The sequence below is a fragment of the Vespa mandarinia genome, chromosome 6, assembly GCF_050613455.1.
Source record: "Vespa mandarinia isolate Hongniang chromosome 6, ASM5061345v1, whole genome shotgun sequence".
NCBI classification, from domain to species: Eukaryota; Metazoa; Arthropoda; class Insecta; order Hymenoptera; family Vespidae; genus Vespa; species Vespa mandarinia.
The window spans coordinates 5,041,163-5,055,770 of record NC_140815.1 but is presented as its reverse complement, the minus strand read 5'-3'; the positions used below and the strand labels follow the sequence as shown (position 1 = coordinate 5,055,770).

The window sequence follows — 14,608 nt, the reverse complement described above, 5'->3', positions numbered from 1 at the left end:
TTGGCTCGTACGAACGGAACGATGAATCCCTAGATTCTCTTCCGTTACGATGATTAAAGCGATATCCCTGATCCTTCAACATAAATAGGTTATAAATGCCTCTTTTTTTATTTCATTCACCTTTTTTGAAGCTATTTTATCTAGCAATAAGTTAAAAAAGGAAAATGCTGAATCATATCAGATAATTCGAATTGGCGTCAGAACTTCTAAATTATTTATTATCGACATACATACATACATACATACATACATACGTAGTTAGATATTATCATTTTTGTCCGTAAGAAATGAGAAACATTATCCTGTCAATAAACTCGATGATAATCTAACATTACGTATATAGAAATTTTTTACGATATCTCTTGACTCGATCGAATTCCAATTATTTCTTCAATTTAATATCATTCTCGGCTATCGTTAAAATCGATCCTGTGAAAAATCAATCGAGCAGAATAGAAAATCCGGGAAATACGTAGAAGAAAGTAAAGTACACATGTAACATGGTTTACGATACATTCGATTCGACGGTTCTCCGTTTACTTCAAAGATGAAACATCTTACGAAAAGAACACAAATGTACATAAAATGTACATCTATATTCGTTCCGTTCGTTATCTTATTTCTTATATCGTAAAGAAAAATGCAAGGAGGTCGACCTTAAAATATACCAAGCGATATTCTAAGAAATCGATGTTCATTGAATGGACATTCGTCGTTCGAATATCTATGGATTGAAGTATTCGTTAACCTCCGACTAACGATAAGCTAGGTCGTGTCCATACCTTCAAAGGGTTCTTCAAGGTTAGCTCTTCAAGGAAACTCAAAAGTAGACTGTTTCCAATTTTAGTAAGATCTAAAGAAGAATGTAAAAAAGATAGAAGGAGGAAAAAAAAATTCTTTTTGGTCCTTTTTCCGTAACGGCGAAGCGGCTGGCCGTCGTCCAGCCTAGAACGAAGGTGGATTCGGTAAGGGCGGACGTGCCTCGCCGTAATTCAAGTGGATAAGAGGAAAGGTGCTCCATCCTGCGGACTCTCGTTCGCTCGTCTCCAAAGTCCACAAGAAGCCCGAGTACACAGAGGATGCGAATGAGAAAGCCGTGTAAAAAGGATCTCAAGGATTAAGATGACAGAAGCCGCGATGGAGCATCGCCGGAGGTAGACGTGATTCGTGACCGAGTGTCTCGCTTTTGCGAGTATGCTCCTTCGAAGGGCAAATTCCAAAGCAACCACTTAACCCCTTCAGGATTGATCTTTCTAAAGGTAAACTGTATACCGGACGTGACGTCTTTCGCGCGAACCCACTTTTCTGCGACCTTTCTCGACTTTCCTTCTTCTTTTCGTCTTCTTTTCATCCTTTCGCCTTCACTGTCAACGAAGTCAGACGTTTCTAATAAAAACTTAAAATCCAATTATCGCCCTGCTAAGAGAAGAGAAGAAACGAACGTTCCTTATCGACTCATACCTTATGAGGCTTCTTTACAAAAGCCAATGTTATCATTATCCTTCGTAAATCGATTTAAAGATAAATTTTGAAAAATAAAAGCCTAATAAACTTTTGAGTACTTTCTTTCGATCAAATTGACAAGCTAGATACAGCATATCAAATGAGAAAGAGAGAAAAAGAGTGTGAGAGAGAGAGAGAGAGAGAGAGAGAAATAGAACCGCGTCAAATTTGGATTGCCATGTCGATGAAAACAAATCCAAAATGGATTTCACTGACTAACGATCGATAGGCTAACCAGGAGGACTGACAAGAGCTGCCAGCGTTATTAAAGGGGAGAGGAGGATGAAAGGAGGAGGATAGCTGCTGGCAATTATAACGTTGTATAGGATCCACCGGTAAATAATGGGTTCGATCGGTATTCGACCAGAACATCAATCACTTCCGATCAGCAAAGCCAACTGACTTCAGCCTAAATCGGATGGTCAAAGAGAGACGATCGGGCAAGAATTTCAACAAGGAACGTGGATATGAAAATTGTGTGTATCTATAAGATATACATATCTGTCAGGTTCAGAGGATTTATCAAAGTAAAGAGGAGAGATGCAAATTGAAATGATTTATATGATAAAGAACGACAAATATACTAGATTTATTTGCATTTGATGTAACAGGATAAATGAATGAAACAAAGATGAAGACAGACATACTATATTTATAAGAAAATACATAGACAAAGAAAGAGAAAGAAGGAGAAAGAGAGAGAGAGATAGAGGGAGAGAGAGAGAGAGAGAGAGAGAGAGAGAGAAAGAGAAATGGGGGAAGAGATTGATACTAACAAACAAGAAATATTTCATCGGCCCAATGGGTACAAGGTGAAAATGATTAATCAGAGTCAAGTCGATTGTTCGCCGTGAATGCTAGCATTCTCGGTAAACCCATCGCACTGACCACACAGTACGTGATACGATAAGGTCGCGTCTGGCGACTGAGAACGTTCAGATTGAACTCGCAACCGCAGCTGATTGTGACTTATCATTCGCATCGGCTTCAATGGACAAGCCAGAATCGAATCGCTGGTTTGACCAACTTCTATCTACTGTGCTCGATTTGTTGCGGTGGTCTACAGGCGTGGAAGTTGAGACCTCTATCGAACGTCGAGGCGAATGAAGATATTTAATGAAATGTTATCATCGTTGTTTCGGACTACGTCAGAAGGATATGAAAGCACAGAATAAGTTCGATATGTCGCATGAATTCATTTTTATGATCATTCAATCGATTCTTTTCATTTCACTAATATACGTTTACAATTTCTTATTTATCCAATTGTATTTTCAATGATAATACGATCAATGACATCGATCATTGATTTCACGAAGAACTATAATCAACGAGTAATAATGAAATATATTTTTAACTTTTTGTCAAATTCTATTTTTGTCATATCTAAAATGTAATAAGATAGATCATACTTTTCTATAGATCTATTTGAAGATGATTACAGATAGCAAATTGCTTATTTCGTTCGTTTTCCTGAGAACAATTCTTAATACTTTGCCAGAAAGAAAGTATTCGTTTTTACTTTTCGTATCTTACGTATCAAAGTATAAATCAATTTCAAACAACGAATCAATTAGATTTATAATACATAGTAAAATGCTGGATTAAAATTCTCTATTAAAATTCGAGAAATCTTTAAGGCTCTCGAAGTATAATATTAAAATAAAAAAGCGTAAATATATGCGTCTTTAAAGAAATCCTTATATTTGATTAATCAGTTGATTATGATAAGGTAAGGCGAAAAAAAAAAGAGAGAACATTGATTATAAATGGAAATTTTTTCAAAAGATCGATCAAATTAAAACGTACTTTTTCGAGAAACTACTCCAATAAAAAGCTTAGTTAAAAGCTCTCTCTAATTTGACAACCAATTGACTTGGAAGCTTCTTAATTTTTAACGATTTTTACCAATTCTTTCTTCTTTTCCCCAACAAACTTTTCTTTAACTTTCGTTTAATCTTGTTTTTATTTTTGACATTTCATATCCTAAACAGCATACTCGAGAGAGGATATAGTCGAGTTTATATCGACCGTTTTTCACTTTATTTCTCATTGATTTTTCAAGTCAATGCCGTAATAATAATACGAAATAAAATAAAATGTTGTAGGAAATCTTTTCTATGAATCGCTTGATTCAGAATAACTCTATAAATTATTATTTAATTAATTTAATAAAAACTAATTTTTTTTCCCAACGAAAGTTGAATTAAAATAATAAATTTGATAACGCGGAACGAAATTTGATAAGAGTAGATGATCTCTAATTAAGAAGCTTATTAACAAAGCTTCTTTCGACGCAGAACTCTGAGACTACTACTCGCTGTGTGTTTGTATAACATAATAAATTATAATTATCCAATTACTAAAGTAAGGTCGCCAGGAAAAACTCGGGACGAATATTGTATATACACTAGTTTTCTTTAAAGCAGATTACGGATTCTCATTACTCGCTGCTACGACCAGGAGTTTCGTTCCACTTGTTCCGCTTTTTATCGCAAAATTGGATCAAATCTTCGGCCTCCTTTCTTCCCTTTTCCTTTTTCTTTTACTTTTACCTACCTGCTCCTTTCCTACTTTCTTCTCCTCCATTCTGGATTTGTCTTCTCGCTTACTGCCGTGCAGATTCGGTAGAAGAATGCGTCGGGGTATACGAGTGCCATTTTTACATTTGCATATAAATAAGAGAGGATCGCGCGTGGGTCGAGCGAATCTATGTGCCCTCTGTGCGCTTATATACCTATGTACATACGTATACGTGCTGGCAGATTTCTTCGTATATACGTTAATAGGACATAAAGGTATTCGGGTGCTCTTCGACGAAGTATATACTCCGAGAACGACGTCTCTGTTATCACGTGGCGGAACGTACACGGACGGAAACTCCGGTATAGCCCCTTTAATCGAACCCGTTACGAACTCGTGGATTTTCGTTACGCCTAGTCCTCCTTGCTTTTCCGTACCTCTACGTTCAACTAATGTTTAGCAACATCTCTCTCTTTCTCTCTCTCTCTCTCCCTCTCTCTCTCTATTAAACTTGAAGAAACTCAAAAATAATTAAATGCATACGGAAACGAGAAATTTTTAATCTTTACGTCGTTTCAATTTCTTCGAATTTGACAAAGCGTAAAATGTTGTTACAATTGAAATTTCTTTTAATATTATTTTTAATCTAATATACGTATAAAGATTTGTTAAAAAGAGAAACAAATTTGTACGAATGATTGTTTTAATCAACGTTAAATAATTCATTCATGGTTTAGAATGCGAAGAAAATTAAAATGAAAACTACGAAATTCAGTCACGAAGCTGTGAAATTTCGTTAAACACGAGGAGGTGTCGCGAGAGAACGAAGTGCGCACGATACGGAGGTGTAACTGGAGTGGATTGAAGGAACGCAATTTAAGTGAATTGGGCCGTGTAACCCTCTTCTACCCGCATGTAAATAGATTTTAATATACTAACACGTCGTACTAGTATACTAACACGGTCTATGCGAAGTGTAATTTCGAGCGTTTAACCTCGAGAGGGGTTTGAGACGTTGAAAGGGTTGCCGTCGAATGAAAGGACATGGACGTACGGTGCCGTATGCGTTGGTTCGTCTACGGTGTCAGATTTAACAACTTTTCATGACAATGTAAAGCGGACCAATTACCCGTGTTAATTAGAGATCTTTGCTTTTGTCAAGATAACGGTATGCACCTGATAATGGTCTGAGGGAAAATTGCACGCATTATAATCTACCGTCGCAAAAATTAATTCATGCCATCTAACCGTTTAATTATCATTCGAATGAAATAGATAAATGCACAAATATTATACTTTGTCATTGTCATTAAATGCAAAACACGAATGGAAATATAAAAGTAAACAACTAATTAACTTAGATCGTTAGTAATATTTCCTTATAAATAAGTTTATTCTAATGCTTAAATGAAAGGCAAACAAAATATAGAAATATTCGAATATTTTTTTGTCTTTTTTAAATTACATTATTTTTTTAATTGAACCAAATTTTCCGAATTTTTAAACGTATACGAAGCAATTTGTATACTATATATAAAGTATATAATGAATTTGAAGAAAAAAAAGAAAAAGAAAAAAAAAAGAAAAATTGAGTTTCACATTGAAGGAACAACGAGAAATATAAAGAGAAAATTCTTTTTTAAGTTTAATATTGAGAGCGACAATCGAAAAAGCACATATGCATAGAGTCACATTTATTCATAGATCTTTAAAATTATGCTTAAATATTGTTATAGATATTTTCGTAACTCTGTTCTAAATATTATCCCATGTAATTCAATTTCAAAAAGTATCCGAATATTTATATGACCAACCGTATATAGATAAATACATACATATATCGAATATACCGGATGGGACGACGATAAAAAGGTGGGCTTATTTGTAAAAGCACTCGCAATGCGAATCGTGGTAGATGTTGAACGTATTCCGAGAGAAATTACGATAAATAATCGTCGAAAATTTTCATGAGAATAGCAGGGTGGTGGCGCAAGCACGAGACGCCACCCAAACGCAACACAATGCCGTCTGGTTCTATTTGCATAACAATGTTTAGCCGTGAAAACAAAGCTCTGTGACGGACCGAGAGACCGTCGTTTCACAGCGCCTTTGGGCAAAAAGTGACGTATTAATACCAACTGAATTTTCGGTAGTGTCGTCGGACTTAATTTTGGCACAGCACCCTGTTAATTGTTCAAGAACTTAACGTTGCCATTTGTTAGTGCAATCTTCAAGACCAATACAGTTGGTACCTTTCGAAAGACAAATAGAAACGAAAAGCGAGTCTCTCTGTTTGCGCAAGGAAGGTATCACTTTACCAGATTAGATAGCTTTTCGATGAAACCGTAACCCGAGCAGAAAATTTTCTTATCATTTTCTTTAAGTATATAAGATACTTTCGAAAAACGATAGTCATCCAAAAGCATCTTTCCGTAGCATTTCTGATCAAAAATCCGAAAAGCTTATTTTTGTTTGAAAGACAGAATAAATATAGTCATTTTCCATTAGTATTTTCTTATCAAATTAGATAAGGTATACTTATCGAATCAAATTAGGAAGGAATTTTAAAGTGAAATCAGTTAATCGTTAAGTACCAAGATATAATCTTCATAGATATGGTATTTAGAATGAAAAACGATAGTAACATCGAGAAAGGAAATGCTTTTCTGGAATTATTCGAGAAATAACAAAATAAATTTAATCGTACATAATTTTACATGTTCTTAGGATCGAAACAAAAGGACATGTAAAACGAAGGAAACAATAGCGTGCGTTAAAGCGTATCGATCGTTCGTAAAGGCGCACGAAAGCTCGGAAAATCGGCCAATCTCGCGCTATAATTTGCCGAATATGTATCACCGTGCGGCGCAGCGCGGCGCGGCGATTAGTTCGGAAAAGCAGCAGTTTGGTCTCGGTGAAATATCTCGAGTGAGCACGGATCGAACATAACCGTAATACGTAAGGGGACATTGGTTGTAACGGGAACAGAAACATTATGTTCGTATCTGCTTGGTCTACCACCTTCCCACAGAACTCAATAATTTCGGCAATGGCCACGAGCTCGAAAAAGGTCCGGTAGTGTGATGCCATGAGAAAGGGGGTCGAACACGTAGCACGAAAGTGCGTGATGCACTCTCGTGGCGTGCTCGCGGGCAGTAACCCTAAATATTAACACGTGCCCTATGCGGCGAATTGCACTGCATTACCATCGCCAGCGTGGTCGGCCATTACCGTGGAAATATTGAATTTCGTTATCGACCTGAAATTATCAGGCTGACCCGACGCTCTAAGGACAAGCATTACCGGACTATAAAGCCCAGAGAACTCTTCAAAGGGTCGTTCAACGTGTGCGTCGAGGTTCGTGCTGTTGTTGAAGCTCGAATATAACACTATGTTTTCGAACGATGTCTCGCAGAGAGGTAAGGGAAGTGGACAAAGCCGCGTATAGTTGGCGAGCTCTAAAACCGGTAGGTAAATGTACAATACATACGTATATATGTCAAAATTTTGTACCTGTTCTAAGGCAGAGAAAGAGAGAGAGAGAGAAAAGGACAGACGAAATATCATATCGAGTACGCTTTAAAGACGACGATTATTGCCGAGAATATGGCGAACTAACGATAAAAACTATTTTTACTTTTCTATTGTGATCCTTGATACAAAATTTTTTTTCCGCTCGTTCGAAACGTTATAGAGAAAACAAGAAACAATCTTCCGTCGAAATGTCCCATTGAGACTGTGCATCGTCAACTCTTTTCGTCATACTTTCATCGATTTCATCGAATGAAATCAAAGAAAAGCAAAAAGAACGATCTTATATTCCCAATCTTTCATTTTCCCATTTCCTTCTTGGCATTGAATCCACTTTGTCGTCGAACTTTCAACTACCTTCGCAAAGAGAAAAGGTTGTGATTTAATTTAAAAGATTTTTTTTTTTTTTCAAACGAAACATACACGTGTTACGTCGATTTTTCGTTTAATGAATGATTAGTTGTGTTACGAATAATGAATGAAGTGGTGTTACGTTTGTTCGCACCTTACTGTGTCGTTTTATCGTACATTAGAAAAGTTAACGAAGGAAAAGATAACCGAAACGATAACGGAAAATCGAAAAGTAAGAAAAAAACTATGACAGATCTATTAATTGACATAGTCAAATTGCCGTAATGCGTCACGATAGAACATTTGTATCGTGAAATTTCATTTCGTTGAAATAAATTTCATCGCGTTGTTTCCAAAGGCGTATCGCGTACTCGGTACCACGATCAAGCTTAAAGAAAGAGATCCCCTCGATCGAGCCACGCATGTTGAAAAAAGAAAAAAAAATGAGAGGGGGATTTTGTTAAACCACCGAGGATATTAAGCTCACTCCTTTTAAAAATCTCTTCTCCGGAATTCTCGGTACAAAACAATGGAATATACCTCGTACGAGGTCGAGTTGTGGGAAAAATAATTCAACCTACGTACGAAGCATGCAACTACCAGCTCGTGTTCTTCCCCCTGGAACGAAAAGGGAAAAGCAAATTTTTACGAAATATCCCGGAAAGGGCATGGACGATGTTATCTTTGTGCAAGCACTACTTGTCGATGTAAAGAAAGAAAAAAAAAAGGAAAATCAATAATAACAAAAAAATTCTCTTGGCTTCGTAGCAAGTAAATTTTGATAAAATCGTGTGGGGAATGATATCCGATCGATTCCATGAGGTTTCAGGATGCAGAGAGTAATCGTTATTTTGGTTAACGAAACTGTACAACCATTTACGCGGCCGTATTTTCATTGTGACGATGAGAGAGAAAGAGTGATGGTGATTCGAACGAGGAGAAAAGAGCTGTAGGTGCCCAACATCTGTGGTACGTCACGATAGAGTCAACTGCAACTACTACGTATCTCACTCCCGATATGTCTGACTGTATGTCGTTATTTCTACTAAAATCCGTTTCGTACCGAACTGGCCTCGAACGGACGCGCGTCGACATGTAGTCGGACAAAATCCCGCAAATATCTACCGAAAACCGACACACATTTTCGGTGAGACTCATTGTCACCGACAGAACGTAGACAAAAGAAAAGCTGTATTCTAATTCGTACGTTATAATATTTTTTTTCTTTTTTTTCTTTTTTTTTCTTTTTTTTTTTCTTTTTTTTAGTTTTCCAATAAAAAGAAACACGTAGCTGGATTTCTTTTTTTCTTTCTTCCTTTTTTTTTTCTTTTTTTTTTTTTTTTTTTCGTTTATTCTCTCACGACTCATCTATCACGTAACACGTTTTACACTATGTTTATTTAATTTTCTTTTGATTTTATTTACTTTTCTTCTGATTGACGAATCAGAAACAATTGGCAAACGAAAGAAAACAATTTTACTTGTTAAAATTAATCCGAAGCTTCTGTAGCCATCGATCTTTTCGGAGTTCAACAATTTTCTTTTCTCTATTGCAACTTTAATCTCGTGCAAGACGTAAAAGTGTCACATGAAAGATTCGATACCTTCTATCGTAATCCTTCGCCTTGCCGAACTTTAATCTTTTTTCAACTTTACACTATTCACTAGCTTTCGTTTTCTTCAAGCTTCTTTTTTTTGTTTTCTTCTTTTTTATTATTTTCTTAACTTTCTTCATTCGTACGTAGAATTATTATAGAAAGTTTTTTTTTAAATCTTTCAGGCTCTCGGTATCGTATATGTCGTTTGTAATTATAGCAACGATAGGACGTATAAAATAACAAGAACGAGTCTACGAGCGGTAACTCGAACTCTTTATCTCGCGACGTTATTGCGGACGAATATTTTCCGTTCGAGGCTCTTCTCTGGCGTGAGAGAGTCACTCCATTAATCTTTCGTAATGGTTTCGATCGTCCTTCCGTAGCGAACGTCCGTGTGATCACTCGCCTGTGTACGTATGGTGTGTATATGTGTAATGCATTCACAAATGCTCGTTCGAAATTCACTTTGCTTTATTTAATCTCTTTCGCGCGTATCGTACTCCACGTTCGCTAGTTTATCGATTGAAAATATCGAATAATATAGTCATAGGTTGCTTCGATACTACGACGTTTACTATCTTTCTCAAACACGAGCGAAGGAGAAAAAACGAAGGAGTAAAAAAGGAAAACGAAATTAGCAAGGTAGCTTGGTTATCAAGGTAAGTTTTCCTTTGTGGTTAGATTATCAATGTGAAAAGCATAACAACGGATAGTATCTAATACTACCTGGATGTTATGTCGAGAACAAAGGAACGAAAAAAGTATGCGGTCATTTTCCTCTTATTGCATTAAATGTATTTTATGCAATAGGAAGAGGACAATACTAGAGACGAAAAAGCAGATCTTTATAGAATCATTCAAAATATTAAAATACATTGTTCGTATTACAAGATTCAAGAATTAACATATAGCGTCCGTTCATTGGAATCGTATATTCGATGAAACCATCGACAAGAAAGAAAAGATAATACTTGTGTAAATATACCGAGGCACAACAAATATCGTTAACCTATTTTCTTTAACGAATCTAAAGTCGGACAAGTGTAAACGAATCATTTTTTACTGTTCAACTGTGATACGAAAATATTATCGATATATTCATACCGTGGGATATTTTTTCATCGATAGAAACAAAATATCGAGAGCGTCGACTTATAGCGTTGTTATTTGCGTTTCCGGAGGTCGTGAATATTTTCGCGAAAGGAGAAAGGCATGGAGGGAGGAAAACGGCGTAGAATAACGTGGTAAAGAGGATGGCGGACCGAGAATCGGGCGAAATATTGGAAAGCGGGCTGCACGGCGAGATAAAACGTTTCATAAAACAGACATCGATTCCATATTACCCAGCACCGCATCGACGTGGATCTAAAGCTACATCGTGGGATTCCCCTGGGTCCCTGGATATAAGAGCAACAGAAATGGCGCGAGGCGAAAGACGATGGAGGAATATGCATTTCCTTATTGCATCGAGTCGCATTCTATCCACCATTATTTTTTCTACTCGAACGCATTCCACTAATCAAAGTATTTTTATCGGACACTTTCCAATACCACGATCTGATTAAAATCATTTTTAAATGAGATATAGTATATATATATATATATGGCAAGAAGGGAAGTAAAAAATCGAAAAAGATATTAAGGTCAAATTATTTTTAAATAAGCATCTTTGGAAAAAAAAAAGATCATATATAAATATTCTTCATGCCGAATAATATCGCAATTTCATAATTTAATAATGCGAATGCATAAACTTTGTCATTGTGATTTATTTAATGATATTAAAGAACGTTTCAGATCGAGGTATCAATCAGCTAAATAACATCGAGGTATCAATCAGCCCTTTCGTCGGATGGAGCTGAATGATCGATCGATCTTATACTAGTTTCTTGTTAAATGGTTCCGCCTCGTAGAACCATCCTCACTAATTTCTTTTGCTTCTTCGATCGAGAAGAAAAGCATAGAAACTAAATACTGAAGAGAAATAATCGCGAAGACACATTTCTTGCACCGAACGACACGTCAGTTTTTTTTTTTCCTCAATATTTTCAACGATTTTTTAAATCACATTGTTAACCATAACACCCGAAGCTTTATCCTCATCAATCTCTAACGGGTCATTTGAGTCCTCTCTCTCTCTCTCTCTCTCTCTCTCTCTCTCTCTCTTTCTCTCTCTCCCTTCTCATCGTCTATCATTGATCATTTATTTAAAAAGCCATTTACTTGGCCTATTTTTCACGCACAATCGTGTGCGTGCACTCGCTAATATATGTGTCAACATTATTTTTCACGTGTAAATGAAAAAATACTCGATTAAATTATTAATATATCATCTGTTCGATCGTTCGAAGATAACACTTTTCATTAATTTTCTCTAATATTGGATAGAATAAATGAAATTAGAATTTATTTTGTGTAAAATATTCCAAACTGTATCGTAATGGATATAACAATCGTAACAAATTCAACGCTCACATGAAATATTTGGAAAAATTAACGAGTGAGAAATAATGTCGAACTTTATAAATTTCTAAGTCAAATTTCTTCATTTCTATGGATCATAAGAATTAAACGATTCGAGATTAATGACAGAATTTTTCTTTTCTATTTTACTTTTTGCAAAATTAATCGGACAAAAATGAAAGATATATTCAGACAATCAAATAACACGGAAACAATTTAATCATATTATTCTCGTACGCGTGCATGAGATTCTTTACTTTTAAGTTTTCCCTACGTATCGCTTTAATCATATCGACCTGTTAATTATTTTATCGATGTAAAATAATTATATTTTCTCCGTATGGATAATATTCAATGCGGTTTCTAAATGCTTGCCAATGAATCACCGTATTCTGAAAGATTCATACTTTTTTTTATTTTCGTCGGGCGATGCGATATTCATTGCTCGGATTCAAATTGGATTGGCCGGAAACTTTTTTATACGCTTTCTCAACAGTCTCGCGAATTTTTCGAATTCTTTGCAAAAGTGGAATACCGTGACTGTAAAAGCGAATACGACAGATTTAAAGAGGAGACCAATCGATGGAATCAGTCCAAAAAGAAATACGTGGTTTGTTAAATTCTCTTTATTCGATATTCGTGAATGTGAAAACCGATACTTTGCTATTCAACATATATCGTTATATGAAGATATCGTTCGTATAATATAATTAATCTAAGAAAATTTGCTATAAAAGAATATAGATTTTTTAATTCAAACAATACATATTTTTTATTAATCTTGATTAGGAATTCACTCTGCAAACTCTCGGAATAAACTCTTTAAAAAATAAATGGAAATAATTACGTATTATTTCATTTCAAACCTTTTAATAGACAGATAAAACATTTAAAAATTGGTTCCAAGATATATATAAAACCATTATCGGGAATATATAGAAATGTTTACTTTTAGAAATTTATATTTATATCTGAAATTTATATTATTTATTGAATATATAACATTATACTAATCCAATGACTGTAATATATAATTAAAAATAAGCAAGCAACGTTTACAATTATTTACATTAAATCTAATTTGATTATGCTGACATTAATTAAGGCAGAATCTAGCCTGAAATAACAATTCTTCTTTTAAAGTATTATATGGATTATTTTATATATAGATAAAAAGTATCGTGAATTTTGATTTTCTTCGTAAAATTTTACATTTGAAAATAAAGTAGTAAGTACATTGGAGAGCAATTTTTTTTTATGAATAAACTTTTTCTTATTTCAGAATCGACGCCCGAGAAAAGCCAGTGACCAAAGCGCAACATTCCTCGGATTCAGGAGTATTTGGTCCACGAGCTTACTTTCGAACTGCCTTTCCCAGACCCGCAGTTCTCGTGATAGATGATATAAAGAGGCACGATGCGGCAACATATAGATGTAGAGTCGATTTTCGAAAAGGCCAGACGCGAAGTTTCCGTTACAATCTCACCGTCATCGGTAAGACTTACGTTATTTCTCTCTTTTTCTATCTGTCTTGAAAGTAAGATGACTTCATTTCTTCATTTAAAGATGACAAAAGTATTAAAAAATTTCGAGAACAAAGAAAACAAAGTCCAAATTATTTATAAATTTCTCTTTATTCCTTACTTTTATCAAGTCGATTAAATGTATATATATATATATATATGTATATTTCGATCGAATCCTATGCATATATATAGCTAAATACTCAGAACCAAACGTTGTCAAAAACTCGATTGATCATTCGCATCGAATACGAGCTTATCGAAAATAGTAGAGACGCGATATCGAGTGTTTCTTTCACTCGTACGATATTACTACCACCCACGTACTGCCACTACTACTTCGTACTTCCAACGATGGCGAAAAGTGCACTTCTCGTCCGTAAGAGAAGAGAGGGGAATAGGTGAGTCTGATCAAACAAATGGTGACTGTTGAAAAATGCATGAACCAATCGAAGACGTGCTGCCTCGACTGACTTTCTCTCCTCCTCTATCTCTCTCCTCCTCTCCCCCCCCCCTCTCTCTCTCTCTCTTTCTCTCTCGATTTCTCTTCGAAACTTTCTTCTCTTGTGCGTCAGCATACTCGTGTCATGACGCACACGTACGTGAATCACCGCTTTTCCCAACCCTTCTTGATAGTTAATCTGCAATGGGAATCGCTTTTCACATGTAATCCTCCTATCATGTTTACCTCGTTTCTCAAGTTCCTCTAAATATTAAGTGGACTGGAAAGTAATGTCGTTTCTGCGCATGTCAATATTTGATTGTAATTAAAAATAAAAACTTGTTAAAAATTTATTCGTTTGAATTTAATTTAAGATAGCGACATTACTTTTCGGTCCACGTAATAATAAAATTAATACGATTGCACGCATTATGATTAAGAAATATTATAGTTTTAATAAGTATTCAGTCATGATATACAAGAAAGAGTTTCATTGATCATAAATATAATCATTGAGAATTATTCCTTACACCCTTAAAAATTGAAAGTATATACATACTCTTTATCATATTCGTTTGATATATTCGATTCGTATCTCGCGGCTTCAGAAATTGCACTCGAATCCAAATAGTTTTACTTTTACGTTCTTCGTGGGAAGAGTTATGACGCGGTAG

The 14,608-nt window shown here is 35.4% G+C and overlaps 1 protein-coding gene across 1 annotated transcript in view; it reads left to right on the top strand.

The window, feature by feature from the left end:
• The window catches only part of LOC118440970 (kin of IRRE-like protein 1), a 282,991-nt gene that overhangs the window by 187,096 nt on the left and 81,287 nt on the right, over positions 1 to 14,608 (top strand). The window contains exon 3 of the mRNA XM_035864751.2: positions 13,252 to 13,463. Within this exon, the coding sequence (XP_035720644.1) occupies positions 13,252 to 13,463 (212 nt within the window). The remainder of the gene's footprint in view (positions 1 to 13,251; positions 13,464 to 14,608) is intronic.